The sequence below is a fragment of the Scyliorhinus torazame genome, chromosome 8, assembly GCF_047496885.1.
Source record: "Scyliorhinus torazame isolate Kashiwa2021f chromosome 8, sScyTor2.1, whole genome shotgun sequence".
Taxonomy (NCBI): domain Eukaryota; kingdom Metazoa; phylum Chordata; class Chondrichthyes; order Carcharhiniformes; family Scyliorhinidae; genus Scyliorhinus; species Scyliorhinus torazame.
In genome coordinates, this window is record NC_092714.1 from 257,074,527 (window position 1) to 257,092,172 (window position 17,646).

Below are 17,646 nucleotides of genomic sequence, written 5' to 3' on the forward strand. Positions count from 1 at the left end.
CAATGGAATAAATGACCAATAATCTGTGTTTTTCTAAGTATATTAATTTATGGAACGTGTGCGTCACTGGCTAGAGCAGCATTAAATGCCCATCCCAAATTGCCCATGAATTGGCTTGCGAGGCCATTCTGGAGGCCGTTTGATAGTCATTCACATTACTTGTGGATGGGGTACCAATCGAGCGGGCAGCTTGGTCCTGGATGTTGCCGAGCTTTTTGAGTGTCGTTGGAGCGGCACTCGTCCAGGCAGGTAGGGAGTATTCCATCACACTCCTGACTTGTGCCTTGTGGATGGCGGACAGGCTATGGGGAGTCAGGAGGTGAGCTACTCTCCACCGAATGATAAATGTGATAAATTAACTGGAGGAGACAAGGTAAGAGAGCAGGGTAGCATTACGGGGCAGAGTTTACAAATGTAAGAGTTCACCAGCAGATAAGACAAGAAGTTACCAAAACTGTAAAAAGACAGATTGAAAGGCTCTGTATCTGAATGCACGCAGCATTCGTAACAAAACTGAAGAATTGACAGCACAAATGGAAATAAGTAGGAGCTGACAGCCATTACAGATTGTGGCTGCAAGGTGACAAAGGTTCATGGCGTTTAAAAAGGTCAGGATGCTGGGAAAATGGGGCTGGTTTAGCACAGGGCTAAAGAGCTGGCTTTGAAAGCAGACCAAGGCAGGCCAGCAGCACGGTTCAATTCCCGTACCAGCCTCCCCGAACAGGCGCCGGAATGTGACGACTAGGGGCTTTTCACAGTAACTTCATTTGAAGCCTACTTGTGACAAGAAGCGATTTTCATTTCATTTCAAAAGGTGGCCGGGTAGCTCTATTAATTAAGAATATCATTGACACAATAGAGAGGGATGACCTTAGTTCTGGAGATCAAGATATAGAATCCGTTTGGGTAGCGATGAGAGATAGTAAAGGTAAGAAATCACGCGTGGAACTGTTTTTTAGGCCCCCTAACAGTAACCACACTGGGGGGGGCGCGTATACTGAAAGAAATAATGGCAGCTTGCGAGAAAGGTACAGCGATCATCATGGGTGATTTTAGTCTACATACAGACTGGACAAATCAGATTGGTAATAGTTCCCTGGTTGATGAGTTCATAAGAGTGTTTCCGGGACAATTTCTCAAAGCATCATATACTAAAGCCAACCAGAGAGCCTGCTAGACTAGGTCTGGTAATGTGCAATGAGACTGGATTAATTAATGACTTCATAGCAAAGGCTCCCCCCATAGGGAGCACTGATCACAAAACCATTGAATTTCACAGTCAGTTTGAGGGAGAGAAGAGTGGATCTAAGGCTAGTGTTTTAAACTTGAATAGGTGCAACCATGAGAGCATGAACACAGAGCTGGCTAAAGTGAACTGGCAAATTAGGTTAAGGGACAGGTCAGTAAAGATGCAGTGGCATAAATTTAAGGAAATATTTCAGAATACTCGGAAAAGATACATTTCAGTGAGAAAGAAAGTCTCGAAGGGAAGCATTAGCAAGAACAGTGGTGACTTGAACAGTCAGAAGGTACGAATTGGAATGTTGGGCTGGAGGGCGGCGCAGTGGTTAGCACTGCTGTCTCATGGCACCGAGGTCCTGGGTTTGATCCCTGACCCGGGTCATTGTCCGTGGAAGGATCCCTTTCCTGTCTGCGTGGGTCTCACCCCCACGGCCCAAAGATGTGCGGGATAGGTGGATTGGCCACGCTACATTGTCCCTTAATTGGAAAAAAAGAATTGGGTACTCTAAATTTATTGAAAAAAGAATGTTAGGGGCAGCACAGTGACGCAGTGGTTAGCACTGCTGCCTACGGCACAGAGGTCCCAGGTTCGATCCCGGCCCTGGGTCACTGTCCGTGTGGAGTTTGCACATTCTCCCCGTGTCTGTGTGGGTTTCACCCCCACAACCCAAAGATGTGCGGGTTAGGTGGATTCGACAAGCTAAATTGCCCCTTAATTGGAAAAAAAAATAATTGGGTACTCTAAATTTAATTTAACAAAGAATGTTGGGCCAGAGGAGATTACGGGGTGGGGGGGGTGTCAGTGGGGGGGTTACAGGCAGTTCCGGTTCGTCCACGACCTGAAATCGGGAGTGTGATGATGGTTGAAGAATACTGGTAGTCAGTCGCATGAATATTGAAGCTGACCCCATGCTTATGGATACGCCACCACGTTGCAGCAGTGTGATGTGATGGGGCCTGGTGGGGGCAATGTTGGGATCCTGGGACAATCCTCACGGTAACCGTGCAGCTGTGAAAGGAGCTCAGTGCAAGTGGTGAGTGTAGAGATTCCTGGGGTATTTACAATGCACCACATCGCTTACCTTACAGTGTGCCCATTACATGGCACCAATCTCCCCATGATCATTAATGAATACCTTCAAGACTCAGTATTGACAAAACACACAAGCAGTTGGATATGCAACAGGCGGATAACTGTTTCTCCCTCCCTCTTAAAATTGTTTGCACCAGGTCTTGGGAGCTCGTCACTTGCCAAAGAATGGCAGAGGCATAACCTCTCCGTTTGTAGAGGTCGAGGTCTGTGGAGCTGACTACGATAACTGCAAATACAAGACTGAGATTGTAGGTAAGAATATCTTCCTTCAGCCCAAACCTGAGACAGTGGAGGAGGCCTGGCCTCAGTTACTGTGGTAACCCTGCCTAATTATATAGGATTTGTTTTTTATTGTCACGTGTAGAGTGAAAAATACTTTTCTGCAAGCAGCTCAACAGATCATTTAGTACATGAAAAGAAAAGAAAATACATAATAGGGCAACACAGGGTACGCAATGTAAATACATAGACACCGGCATCGGATGTCGTATTAATCAGGTCAATCCAGACAGCACGATGGGTGTACCTACACCACATGGTTCAAGGTGGTTCACCATCACCTTCTTGAGGGCAATTAGGGATTGGCGACACCCACATCCCGTGAGACAATAATTATTTTTTCGTAATTTTCACATGACAGATTGAATAGCAACGCCTGGCACTGGTTTCAAACTGAATGTCAGACACTTGACATATTTTAAAATTAAAGAAATCACAGAAACCCTACAGTGCAGGAGCAGGCCATTCAGCCCATCGAGTCTACACCGACCCTCCAAAGGAGCATCCACTTAGATGCCAATCCCCCTACCTATCTCCGTAACCTCTCCTAACTTTTGGACACTAATGTGAAATTTAGCACGGTCAATCCACCTGACCTGCACATCTTTGGACTGTGGGAGGAAACCGGAGCACCCGGAGGAAACCCACGCAGACACGGGGAAAATGTGCAAATTCCACACAGACGGTCACCCAACTTTGTCATTGAACCCGGGTCCCTGGCGCTGTGAGGCAGCAGTGCTAACCACTGTGCCACCATGCCACCCAAAAGAAAGAAGTTGCATTTCTGTATCATTTTTCCCACCCTCCATATGCCCGAAAGCCCTCCATCACTGATAAAAGTATTTTGAAATGTGCTCACTGCTCTATGGGTAAGTGAGTAGCCAGCGTGTCCTTACAGCAATGTGACGAAAGAGGACACCAAGCCAACTCCTCTTCTGCTTCTTCAGACCATGCCATGAGAACTTTAGTATCTACCTGAGCAGGCAGACAGGGCCTGGCTTTGGCATCTCACACAAAACTTGGCAGCTCTAACGGTTCAGCTCTGCCACACTACTCCACAGAGGTATCAGCCTAGACAGTCACCCTGGACAGGAGTCTTCAACCCACAATCTGCAACTCACGTTAGCTTTCAATGAGTGACAAAGTGACACTTTGAAACATAAATCTGAACCTGCGAAAGAACGTGCTCTACTGTGAAATGGGATGGTCTGAGGGGCCACACTGACCACAGAGGTCATGGGTTTGACCCCCATTTGAGCTACTTAAATTAAGCCAGGATTGTGGTCAAGATGTTACCACTATCCTTCAGTGCTCCTTGGTCAGGGCTGGGGCTCTGATTGGTGTCCATTGCTCCCTGCTGGAATATCTGCATATGTGTGCCGAGCAAGGACGAAATTGGCCTCAGCCTTCCCCAGGTTCGGTAGGCTGGATCAGCCTTCTCCGAGGCAATGTCCAAGGTTGTGGGGGTGAGGGTGAAGCCATGCCCAATAGTGGCAAACTTCGGGGTATCGGAGCAGCCAGAGTTACACATGGGGAAGGGGGCCAACGCCCTTGCTTTCGCTTCCCTAATCGCCCGCCGGAGAATCCTGCTCGGCTGGTGATCGGCAGCACCACCCAAAGCTGCAGACTGGCTCACTGACCTCTCGGAATTTCTCCACCTGGAGAAGATTAAGTACGCCATCCGAGGGTCAGAGGAAGGCTTCCTGGATACTTGGGGGCAGTTCGCCGGCCTGTTCCAAAACCTGTTCGAGGCCAGCAACAAGGAGTAACCTAATGAGAGAGAGACAGACAGAAGGAAGGCGGGGAAATCACGAGTGATGATTCCAATCTGTCCGGAAAATAAAATAAAAGCACAGCAAAAGCCGGTGTGGGGGGGGGGGGGGGGGGGGGGGCAACGGGGAAGGAGAAAGAACCATGGACCGATCCAGAGGGCAATGAAATGCACGTAGGGTCAGTTAAACGAAGGACAAACTAAACGCCTCTGTATAATAAAGGAAATTAGCGCGGGCGAGAAAAATGTGATGTGCATATCTACAACTGTTTATAAATATGGGAAATGCCAATAAAAAGATTTTTTTTTAAAAGGTAGGCTGGATCAGTCCCCTCCAGCGACTTGTCAGGCCCATGGCTTACCCAAGAAGGCCAACCACTTGGAGGTAGTGAAGAAGAGTTGAACTCCAATCTTTGGAGGTGCACCCTAAGAAGAAGAAAGCTAGAACAAGAGGGGAGAGGAAAAACATACAAAGAAAGCAGGGGGGGGGGATTTTTTGAAAAGTCTGAATTCCGAGTGAAGCTTATCATTATTGAATGTGGCGGTACAGTATTAGTAGTGAACAAAAATTAGCATTTTTTTATGGCACTTTTAATGTAGTAAAACTTCCACAGGCATTTCAACAAAATTTGACACGGGTCACATCGGGAAATGTTGGGATAAATGGCCAAAACCTTGGTCAAAGAGGTGGGTTTGAAGGAACGTCAAAGGAGGAGTGGGAATTGGGGATGGAATTCCTGAGCTTTCAATCTCAGCAACTGAAGGCACGACGGCCAGTGGAAGTCAAGAGGGCTCAAGAGGCCGTGATTGAAAATGCAAAGCTCAAGGGTCTGGGTGCCTTGCAGTTCCTCTCAAAACTCTTATTTCTCCTGGTGTAAAACACTAGAAAATAATCGGTTCTGTTATTCCACTTTAGCGGTGAATGGGTTAAACCCCACATGGACAGCCAAGCCATTTTCTATCAACATCTGCAACCCCGACTTCAGCTTCTTGCGATTTGTTGTCTACGAGGAGGATGTGTTCAGCGATCAGAACTTCCTGGCAGAAGCAACCGTCCCTGTCAAAGCCATAAGGACAGGTAAAGCAAAGAAAAACGTTCTCCTCTTCCCCTGTCCCTGTCTGCCCCTTGTACTCTTTCACCGCTTTCCTCTTTTTTTATAATAAATTTAGAATGCCCAATTCATCTTTTCCAACTAAGGGGCAGTTCAGCGGGGCCAATCCACCTACCCTGCACATCTTTCGGGCGAAACCCACACAAACACAGCGAGAATGTGCAAACTCCACACGGACAGTGACCCAGAGCCGGGATCGAAGCTGGGACCTCGGTGGCGTGAGGCAGCAGTGCTAACCACTGTGCCATCATGCTGCCCGGACCCCTCTCCTCTTTTAACCACCTGTCCCTCATGTTATTTTGGTTGTCTTCTCTTGTGCGGTTTGGTTCCCCACGCCACCGCGCTGTGAGGCAGCGGTGCTAACCACTATGCCATCGTGCTGCCCATTGCCTGCTCTCACGTTCCCGTCCCATAAAGCATCCCCTCCCTGTTGCTTTTTCTCCTGTTGTATTTGTTGTTTTACCCTGTTCTTTAATGTTGTCCCAGGTTACCGCTCCGTGCCTTTGAAGAACAGCTACAGTGAAGACCTCGAGTTGGCGGCACTCATGGTCCACCTGGATGTCTTGGAATCGGTGATAAGGGTAGGAACGGCTGACATTTCAACTTGGTTGATCCAAAGTTTCTTTTCCTTTTTAAAAAAATTTAGAGTACCCAATTCATTTTTTCCAAGTAAGTGGCAATTTAGTGTGTTCAATCCACCTAACCTTCACATCTTTGGGTTGTGGGGGCGAAACCCACGCAAACACGGGGAGAATATGCAAACTCCACACGGACAGTGACCCAGAGCCGGGATCGGACCTGGGACCTCGGTGCCGTGAGGCAGCAATACGGCCACTGCGCCACCCAGTTTATCCAAAGTTAATCTCGGAGCAATGATCTTCCTTCCACTCCTTGCAGTGCTGCAGGGAAAGATCCGGATCCTCCCGGGGAAATATGTTAATTAGATTGCAGATAATTAAGGGCAGGTGTTCCGATGTAACTCAGATACGTGAAGGGGGAGCGGAAAAAAGTTGTTGTGACGTGGGAGGCACTGTTTGAAAGGGGAATAGGCGCAGAGTCAATTGTAACGTTTGAAGGGGAGCTGGATCTCTACTTAAAATGAAGATTATTTGGGGGCCTGTGGGGAAGGAGCAAGTTAATAAGACTAACTATATAGAACATAGAAAAATACAGCACAGAACAGGCCCTTCGGCCCACGATGTTGTGCCGAACCTTTGTCCTCGATTAATCATAGATTATCATAGAATTTACAGTGCAGAAGGAGGCCATTCAGCCCATCGAGTATGCACCGGCCCTTGGAAAGAGCACCCTACCCAAGGTCAACACCTCCGCCCTATCCCCATAACCCAGTAACCCCACCCAACACTAAGGGCAATTTTGGACACTAAGGGCAATTATCAGGCCAATCCACCTAACCTGCACGCCTTTGGACTGTGGGAGGAAACCGGAGCACCCGGAGGAAACCCACGCAGACACGGGGAGAACGTGCAGACTCCGCACAGACAGTGACCCAGCGGGGAATCGAACCTGGGATCCTGGCGCTGTGAAGCCACAGTGCTAGCCACGTATGCTACCTTGCTGCCCATTCTTGATCCTTTTAATCAGGGGGAACAGTTTCTCCCCGCCTACTCTGTCCAGCGCCCTCATGATTTTGAACATCTCCACAAAATCTCCTGTCAACGCCTTCTCTGCAAAGAGAACAGTCCCAACCTCTCCAATCTATCCTCACAACTGAAGTTTCTCATCCCTTGGACTATTCTTGTAAATCTCTTCTGCACTCTCTCCAGTGCGTTCACATCCTTCCTATAGTGTGGCGCCCTGCGCACCAAGATCTAGGTGTTTAATTTCTATTACAAAAAGGGTCCCAATACTGACCCCTGGTGGACACCATTGCAACCCTTCCTCCAGCCTGAAAAATACCCATTGACCATTACCCACTGCTTCCTATTGCTCAGCCAATTTTGTATCCATGTTGTATCCCATGAGCTGTAACTTTTCGCACAAGTTTTCTCATTGCTCTTTCAGAGAGCAGATACAGTATAATGAGCTGAATGGCCTTATTTTGTGCTGTATGATTATACTGTCATATTTGCTCCTTCGGTGTTCCCTCTCGTCTTCCCCTCTGCCCACCCCCACTCCTTCCTCCCTTGTTAATGTTATATGCTAATCTCGTTACCCAGGAAAATGGTGACGCTGTGCTGTGCCCGTCAAATCCCTCCCTCCGGGAGCGCAGTGCTGACCACTCCAGCCAGCTGCTGGCCTACAGGGGCAGGGAGGGATCGTTCGATAACCGATACCAGCAGGAAGAGCTACGGCTTTTCCAGGAACCTCAGTTGGAGCACACCGAGACCAGAGAGCGAAGGTAAGGCTGTTATATTTCTCAATGTGACAATAATCCACGGAGTGAGTCAACTGTCTTATGGCCCTGTCACTTTGATGGTGCAGTGGTGATATCACTGGGCTAGTAATCCAGAGGCCCAGGCTAATGAGCTGAGGATATGAGATCGAATCCCACCCTGACAGCTAGTGGGAATCTGCCGTCCTTACCTGGTGTGGCCTGCACGTGACTCCAGGTCCGCACCAATGTGCTCTTAACCACTCTCGGAAATGGCCCAGCAAGCCACTTTGTTCAAGAGCACTTAAGGATGGGCGGCTAATGCTGGCCCCGCCAGTGCCGCCCACATCCCATGAATGTGGACGGCACGGTAGCACAGTGGTTAGCACTGTGGCTTCACAGCTCCAGCGTCCCTGGTTCGATTCCCGGCTTGGGTCCCTGTCTGTGCGGACGGTCTGCACGTTGCCCCCATGCCTGCGGGGGTTTCCTCCCACAGGTTAGGTGGATTGGCCATTCTAAACTGCCCTGAGTGTCCAAAAAAGGTTGGCTGGGGTTAGTGGGTTACGGGGATGGGGTGGAGGCGCGGACTTAGGTAGGGTGCTCGTTCCAAGGGCCGGTGCAGACACGATGGGCCGAATGGCCTCCATCTGCACTGTAGATTCTGATTCTATGAAAGAATAAATTAAAAATTATAAATACCATCCAGTAATTCAACTCAGAGCAGGTAACAACACATGCTGCCTGTGTCGGCATTTTGAGAAAACTATCTAATTAGTCCCACTCACCTGCTCTTTTCCCATGGTCTTGTGAATTTTTCCTTCTTAGATTAAATCTGATTACCTCATGATCAGCGAGTTTAACACAGACTGAGAATTGAACCTGGTGCATTGGTTGGCCAAGTGGAAGTGTATGGACGAGACAGTTTCATATTTTTAACCAAAATATGATTTTTAACAGATGGTTGTGTTAGAACAAGAAGGGTGGTCTTGAGGGATTTATATTTGTATTGGTAAACATTAGAAATCAGTCTTAAGTGTGGTTAATTTGAAGTTTCTGTGCCTGGAAGGGTAAAACCTATAGTTAGATTCATGCTGGACAAAGGTGTTCGTATATGTGGGAGTTGGTTATGTTCCAAATGTGATTTTGTTGTGCTTAGAGAGGGTTACGGCGTGAAGTATTAATAAAAGCCTTAAGCCGAGGGCGGCACGGTGGCGCAGTGGTTAGCACTGCTGCCTCACGACGCCGAGGACCCGGGTTTGATCCCAGTCCCGGGTCACTATCCATGTAGAATTTACACATTCTCTACGTGTCTGCGTGCGTCTGACCCTCACAACCCAAAGATGTGCAAGGCAGGTGGATTGGCTGCGTCCATTGCCTCTTAATTGGAAAAGGAAGAATTGGCTACTCTCATTTTGTTTAAAAGCCTTAAGCCTGCAGGTGTTGTTTTGCAACTGGAGCTTATAAGGAAAGAAATCTTTTATACATTAACTTTTAGCTGGATATAATGCAGTTGGAGACAGGACACCGGGGTGTGAACATCTCTCAACCCTGCCTGAAGAAAAACTGGACAGGATAGGAGCTGCAAAGAGGCAGGCTTCCTAAAGTGTCAGTTACTGTCCAGATAACCAGGGAATTAGGACAGAAAGATTTTCTTAAGGCAACTGCACTTAAGAGAACAAAGACCAAGGTATTGGTCAGAATAATTCAAGGAGGAGTAAACAAAGTGTTCTTGAGTTAAAGGGACAATTGCAATAACTAGATTTAAAGTGGGACAGCAGACTTCAGAGGCAAATTAAACCTCTGGTGCCATTTGGCGCAGTCTGGGAATCAAGAATTCAAGCAGTTGTGTTTGTACAGCAGTCAAAATAAAGAAATCCTAACGGGGTTGGCTTAAAACCCACACTGGATTTGCTGTTAAAAGTAGAGCGGAAGCTTTGTTTAAAAGAGGCATTTGTGAAATCTGGACTGGATTTCAGAATGCAAACCGCCAAGGGGAAGCATTATTATGAGAGAAGATTTTAAGCCGTGTTTTTGGGAGTGGAGTTTGGAAACTCTCATGTGACAATCATCTGGGGGGATTCAATGGGAAAATTCACAGACAATAACTTGAGTTCAGAGTACATAGAACATACAATGCAGAAGGAGGCCATTTGGCCCATCGAGTCTGCACCGACACACTTAAGCACTCACTCCCACCCTATCCCCGTAATCCAATGACCCCTCCTAACCTTTTTTGGACACTCAAGGGCAATTTAGCATGGCCAATCCACCTAACCTGCACGTCTTTGGACTGTGGGAGGAAACCGGAGCACCCGGAGGAAACCCACGCAGACACGGGGAAAATGTGCAAATTCCACACAGACGGGAATCGAACCTGGGATCCTGGCGCAGTGAAGCCACAGTGCTAGACACTTGTGCTACCGTGCTGCCCAGTAGAGTGTGTATATTTGACCACAGCCAACCTGTGTGCAAAAACCATTGAGACCATTGCACCTTAAGATGTACTTTGTAATCCATGTTAATCTTAAAATCTGTGTATATTTGTTAAACCAATAATTCAACTTTTCATGTTCAATAAACGTTTCTTTCTTGTTCTTAAAACTAATTAGCGGTCCTATGACTCTGTTCTTCCACGTTTTATTAAAAAAGGGGAACAATTGCAGTCTTTTGAGCCAGGTACCATTCTGGGGTCTTCCCTTCCAGCTGTAACATCAACTGGGATTGTAACAAGTTGGACGAGCTGGATTAAGCTGGTCGATATTGCGATTGCGTCACCTGGATCACTCTGACACCGTTCCCTATGATCAGGGAGACTTGTTGCCATGGCGCTGTGACCCTTTCAGTACTAATGGAGTGAGCCAGAGGCTAACTCTCCGTACAGAGGCCTGCAAGATCAGCAGATGAGCAGAACATTAATTTAGCACACGTTTTGTGCGTGTGCTGACGCTTTGAGTCCGAGGAAGAAGGTTTGGCCAACTCGAGTTCAACCTATCGTTGCATGACGTCTCACCTCAAAACTTCCACGGCCGGTCAAATATCTTTTCTCTTCGTCTCTAATATTTTTAACCCCATTCAAACACGGTCACAAACATCCCCCACCTTTCCTCAAACCCCCCTGAACAGCGCCTTAACTCACACTTTATCTTCTCTAATCGCACGAATGCGTACAGGTCACCCAACCAGGCCTCTACCCCCGGTGGCGATGCCGACTTCCACTCCAGTAAAATTTGTTGCCGTGCAATCAGAGAGGCGAAGGCCACGACATCGGCCTTCCTCCTCTCCATGAGCTCCGGCTTCTCTGAAACCCCAAATATCGCCACTAAAGGGTCTGGGTCCACTCCCTCCTCCACTATCCTGGCTATGACCGTGAACACTCCCGCCCAGAATCTTCCCAATTTTTCACGACCCCAAGTGCGCGTGATTCGCTGGCCCCCGCCCACACCTCTCTCACTCACCTGCTACCCCCTGAAAGAACCCACTCATTCTCGCCCGAGTCATAAGCACCCTGTGCACCACCTTAAACTGTATCAGACTCATCCTTGCACAAGAGGCGGTCCCGTTTACCCTTCGCAGTGCCTCACTCCATACTCCCCAACTGATCTCCATTCCCAACTCCGCTTCCCATTTCTCCTTGATCGTCACCACCCACTCGCCTCCCTGCTCCTCCAGCCACTTGTATGTACCCCCAATTCTTCCCTCCCCTTCGACATCTCCAATTTATTATTAATGTTCCTATAATTTTTCCCCTGGGCGTTTCTATTCCTGGAGACACCGGGGCAATCCTGCAGAATCGGCAATGCTAGCACCCAGAGGGCGTGGCCTGAGTCTGTAGCTGACGTCGAAGCTGAGAATGGTGAGGGAGCAAGGAATGTAAAACCTGGTAACCATAGTTACACAAAGCCATTCACCCATGCCACTGTAACAAACGACATTTTGATGTCAGAAGACAAAACCGTTCTCACAATTGTTGAACATTAATTAACAGTTCGAAAGAACGTCTTGGCCTAACTGTACCCACTGTGCTGTTGGGGAGGCAAGCCCAGGATTTTGACCCAGCGACAGTGAGGAAATAGCGATACATTTCCAAATCATGATTTATTTATTTTTTTTAATTTAAAGTGCCCAATTCTTTTTCTTTCCGAATTAAGGGGCGCTTTAGCGTGGTCAATTCACCTAACCTGCACATCTTTTGGGTTGTGGGGGTGGGACCCATGCAGACACGGGGAGAATGTGCAAACTCCACACGTAAGTGACCCAGGGCCGGGATTGAACCCAGGACCTGAGAGGAATGAGGCAGCAGTGCTAACCACTGCGCCACCGTGCCACCCCTTTTCCAAGTTAGGGTGTTGGGTGGCTTGGAGGAAAACGTCCAGATAATCGTCTTCCAATGTGTCTGCTGTCCTTGTCCTTCTAGATGGTAATGGTCTTGGGTTTGGCAGGTGCTGTCCTAAGGAGTTCCTGCACTGTGTCTTGTAGATGGTGCACATGCTGCCACGGCGCATCATCCGTACAGAGAGTGAATATTTGTGGATGAGGCGGCAATCAAGCGGGCTGCTTTGTCCTTGGTAGTGTCAAATCTATTGAGTGTTGTTGGAGCTGCATTCATCCAGGCAAGTGGAGAGTATTCCTTCACACGTCTGACTTGTGCCTTCTGGATGCGGGACAGGCTTTGGGGAGTCAGGAGGTGACATACCACAAGATTCTTGCCCTCTGACCTGCTCTTATAGCCACAGTATTTATATGGCTAGTCCAGTTCAGTTCCTGATCAATGGTAACCCCCCCCCCCCAAGATGTTGATTGTGGGAGTATTCAGTGATGGTAGTGCCCATTGAATGCGAAGGAACGATGGTTAGATCCTCTCTTGTTGCCGATGGTCATTTCCTGGCACTTCTGTGGCACGAATGTTACTTGCCGCTTTTAAAAAATAAATTTAGAGCACCCAATTCATTTTTTCCAATTAAGGGGCAATTTAGCGTGGCCAATCCGCCTAGCCTGCACATTTTTGGGTCGTGGGGGTGACACCCAGGCAAACACGGGGAGAATGTGCAAACTCCACACGGACAGCGACCCAGAGCCGGGATCGAACCTGGGACCTCGGCTAACCACTGCGCCACCGTGCTGCCCCAAATGTTACTTGCCACTTGTCAGCCCAAGCCTCGATATTGTCCAGGCCTTGCTGCTTTTGGACATGGACTGCTTCGGTGTCTGAGGAGTCGTGATTAGTGCCAAACATTGTACAATCATCAGAGAACATCCTCACATCTGACCTTATGATTTCTCGAGGAATTAAGGGCTATGGAGAGAGAGCGGGTAAATGGAGTTGAAATCAGCCATGATTGAATGGTGGAGTGGACTCGATGGGCCGAATGGCCTTACTTCCGCTCCTATGTCTTATGGTCTTATGATGGAAGGAACATAATTGGTGAAGCAGCTGGAGATGGTTGGGCCTATGACACTACCTTGAGGACCTCCTGCAGTGATGTCGTGTAACCGAGATGATTGACCTCCAATCATCACAGCGATCTTCCTTTGTGCCAGGCATGATGCCAATCAGTGGAGAGTTTTGCCCCCTGATTCCCATTGTGTCCAGTTTTGTTAGGGCTCCTTGATCTCATACCCGATTAAATGCTGCCTTGATGTCAAGGGCAGCCACCATCACCTTGCCTCTGGAATTCAGCTCTTTTGTCCATTTTTGAACCAAAGCTGCGAGAGATCAGGAGCTGGGTGGCCTGACGGAACCGAAACTGAGCACCAGTGAGCAAGTTCTTGCTAAACAAGTGCAGCTTGATCTCACTGTTGATGACCCGTTCCATCACTTTACCGAGTAGACTGATGGAATGGTAATTGGTCAGGTTGGATTTGTCCTGCTTTTTGTAGACAGGGCATACCTGGGCAATTTGCCACGTTGCAGACCAGTTCGCCAACATCAGTAGTTAGGAAAAATGCTGGAGTCCATTATAAAGGAAGCAATAACAGAACATTTTGAAAATATCAACTGGATTAGACAAAGTCAACATGGATTTATGAAAGAGAAAGCATGTTTCACAAACCTTTCTGGGGTTTTTTGAGGATGTGATTAATAGAATATGATGTGGAGATGCTGGCGTGGGACTGGGGTGAGCACAGTAAGAAGTCTTACAACACCAGGTTAAAGTCCAACCAGTTTGTTTCGAATCACTAGCTTTCGGAGCACAGCTCCTTCCTCAGGTGAATGAAGGAGCTGTGCTCCAAAAGCTAGTGATTCGAAACAAACCTGTTGGACTTTAACCTGGTGTTGTAAGACATATTAATAGAATAGACAAGAGAGAACCAGTGGATGTGGTGTATTGGATTTTCAGAAAGCTTTTGAGAACGTTCCCATATAAGAGGGTGGGGTATAAAATTAAAGCACATGGGATCGGGGGCAGTGTATTAGCATGGATTGAAAGTTGGTTAGCAGACAGGAGACAGAGTACATATCAATTAGGAGCAGGAGTAGGCCACTCGGCCCCTCGAGCTTGCTCTACCATTCAGTAAGATCATGGCTGATCTGCTTGTAACTTCAACCCAGCATAAATGAGTCTTTTTCGGGATGGCAGACAAAGATTGGGGGTCAGTGCTTGAGCCGCAGCTCTTCACAATTTCCATCAATGATTTAGATGAGGGAGCCAAATGTCATATTTCCAAGTTTGCCGATGACAGAAAACTAGGTAGGAATGTGAGTGGTGAGGAAGATGTTAAGAGGCTTCAAGGTGAATCAGACAAGTTGAGCGAGTGGGCAAACACACGGCAGATGCAGGAAATGTGAAGTTACCCACTCCCGACAGAGAAACAAAATGGCAGAGTATTATTTAGATGGTGATAGATTGGGAAATGTTTACACACAAAGCGACCTGGGCGTCCTTGCGCACCAGTCACCTGAAAGCAAGCAGGCAGGTAAAACAAGCAGTTAGGAAGGCTTGTCACTGTCTGTGCGGAGTCTGTACGTTCTCCCAGTGTCTGTGTGGGTTTCCTCCGGGTGCTCCGGTTTCCTCCCACAAGTCCCGAAAGACGTGCTTGTTAGGTGAATTGGACATTCTGAATTCTCCCTCTGGTTGATGGGAAGTATTCAGACTGGAGTCCAGTTACTAGTGGTGTACCACAAGGATCTGTTTTGGGGCCACTGCTGTTTGTCATTTTTATAAATGACCTGGAGGAGGGCGTAGAAGGATGGGTGAGTAAATTTGCAGATGACACTAAAGTCAGTGGAGTTGTGGACAGTGTGGAAGGATGTTACAGTGGGACATAGATAAGCTGCAGCGCTGGGCTGAGAGGTGGCAAATGGAGTTTAATGCAGAAAAGTGTGAGGTGATTCATTTTGGAAGGAATAACAGGAAGACAGAGTACTGGGCTAATGGTAAGATTCTTGGCAGTGTGGATGAGCAGAGAGATCTCGGTGTCCATGTACATAGATCCCTGAAAGTTGCCACTCAGGTTGAGAGGGTTGTTAAGAAGGCGTACGGTGTGTTAGCTTTTATTGGTAGAGGGATTGAGTTTCGGAGCCATGAGGTCATGTTGCAGCTGTACAAAACTCTGGTGTGGCCGCATTTGGAGTATTGCGTGCAATTCTGGTCACCGCATTATAGGAAGGATGTGGAAGCAATGGAAAGGGTGCAGCGGATATTTACCAGAATGTTGCCTGGTATGGAGGGAAGATCTTATGAGGAAAGGCTGAGGGACTTGAGGCTGTTTTCGTTAGAGAGAAGAAGGTTAAGAGGTGACTTAATTGAGGCGTAAAAGATGACCAGAGGATTGGATAGGGTGGACAGTGAGAGCCTTTTTCCTCGGATGATGATGTCTAGCACGAGGGGACATAGCTTTAAATTAAGGGGAGATAGATATAGGACAGATGTCAGAGGTAGGTTCTTTACTCAGAGAGTAGTAAGGGCGTGGAATGCCCTGCCTGCAACGGTAGTGGTCTCGCCAACACTAAGGACATTCAAATGGTCATTGGATAGACATATGGACGATAAGGGAATAGTGTAGCTGGGCTTTAGAGTGGTTTCACAGGTCGGCGCAACATCGAGCGCCGAAGGGCCTGTACTGCACTGTAATGTTCTATGTTCTAGGTGTACCCGAACAGGCGGTGGAGTGTGGCTACTATGGGAATTTTCACAGTAACTTCATTGCAGTGTTAATGTAAGTTTATTTGTGACAATAATAAAGATTATCATTGTGAGAGTACTGGAGCACAGGAACAGGGATGTCTTAATGCAGCTAGTTTTTTTTTAATTTGGTGTACCCAATTCATTTTTTTTTCCAATTAAGGGGCAATTTAGCGTGTTCAAACCAGCTACGTTGCACATCTTTGGGTTGTGGGGGCGAAACCCATGCAAACACGGGGGGAATGTGCAAACTCCACACGGACAGTGACCCAGGGCCGAGATAGAACCTGGGACCTCGGCGTCTTGAGGCAGCAGTGCAAACCACTGCGCCCCCTTGGTAGCTGTTCTAAATGTATTTTTAGTTTTAATTAATTAATTCTTACAATCGTAAACAACATCATGTGTTTCTTTTATTCAGATTATTGAGAAGAACGAGGATAAGCGGCGATAACAGATGAGGGCTGGTGGAGACGGACTGTCCGGATTCCCTGTCAGTTCTAGGGAGGTGGACTGCTGTAATTTGGTTTCTGTGGAAACTCTCGCTGCTCTGGCCTATTTCGGGCAGCTTCTCCAGTACGACTCATAACCCTTGTATTCGCAGGAAAGTGCATTTTAACATCGGAATAAGTGACATTTTTTTTTTAACGCGCTGTCAAAAAAAAAAGTTTGAAAGAAGAGGAGAATGATAAAATTCCCACTGGGCGGAGATGGGAACTAGCCAGTGTTTCATCTTTGTAATTACTTCTCAGTTGAAGTGTTTGGCCTGGTCGGTCGTTCATGATCTACTGCTTATTAAACTGTGAGGATTATTCTTACTTAAAGGACGCATCAAATATAAAATGTGTCTGTGTTAGTATAGTGTAATATAATGGTAAACAAGCTTTTCACCCTAAGGCAGAACCAGCCATAAAGTAGAGTCTGTTTATTAAATACTTGTCCATGATGTAAGATTTTGTCCTGTATGATTTATTTGGACTCCCAACAAACCAGTGGATTTGTTGCTGTCGGGTGATTGGCTCACGGGTCACTGGGGCTTCTGTTCCACAAAATAAAAAAGGTTCTTTGCAGCCAGGTACTGGGCAACTCTCTATATCCCAGTGAAAAAAACCTACTCGGAGCTCTGTGCTATAATGGCCTAGTACCTGGGTGACAAACTCAGGTTGGAGTGCCCATGATTCAGAATCATTCAGGCATGCAAGCAAGGTAGTTCGCTGAATCTTACAGCACACAAAGAAACCATTCAGCTCGTCCTGTCTGTGGCAACTCCCTGAAAAAACTATCCAATTTCCCCATCGCCCTGCAATAGTTTTTCTCCTCAAGTACCTATCCAATGCTCTTTAAGGCAGTGCATTATTCCTCAGGGCGATTCCTTGACCAATCAGAGTCGGCTTGCTCATGTTTCAAAGAAATCTACAGCACCGAAGGAGGCCATTCAGCCCATTGAGTCTGCACTCTGAAAGAGCAACCGACCTAGATCCACGCTACTACCATAACCCAGTAACCCCCCCTCCACCTAACCTTTTGGACACAAAGGGGCAATTTAGCATGGCCAATCCACCTAACCTGTACATCTTTGGACTGTGGAAGGAAACCGGAGCACCCGGAGGAAACCCACGCAGACACTGGGAGAACGTAGATTCTACACGGTCACCCGAGGTCGGAATTGAACCAAGGTCCCTGGCGCTGTGAGG

General features: G+C 47.6%; 1 protein-coding gene across 1 annotated transcript in view; it reads left to right on the forward strand.

Moving 5' to 3' along the window:
- The window catches only part of plcg1 (phospholipase C, gamma 1), a 206,915-nt gene extending 190,012 nt beyond the window's left edge, over positions 1–16,903 (forward strand). Inside the window, exons 28-32 of the mRNA XM_072515148.1 lie at positions 2,473–2,587; positions 5,302–5,463; positions 5,984–6,078; positions 7,678–7,859; positions 16,374–16,903. Coding sequence (XP_072371249.1) covers positions 2,473–2,587; positions 5,302–5,463; positions 5,984–6,078; positions 7,678–7,859; positions 16,374–16,413 — 594 coding nt within the window. The 3' untranslated portion in view covers positions 16,414–16,903. The remainder of the gene's footprint in view (positions 1–2,472; positions 2,588–5,301; positions 5,464–5,983; positions 6,079–7,677; positions 7,860–16,373) is intronic.
- The last annotated feature ends 743 nt before the right edge of the window (positions 16,904–17,646 follow it).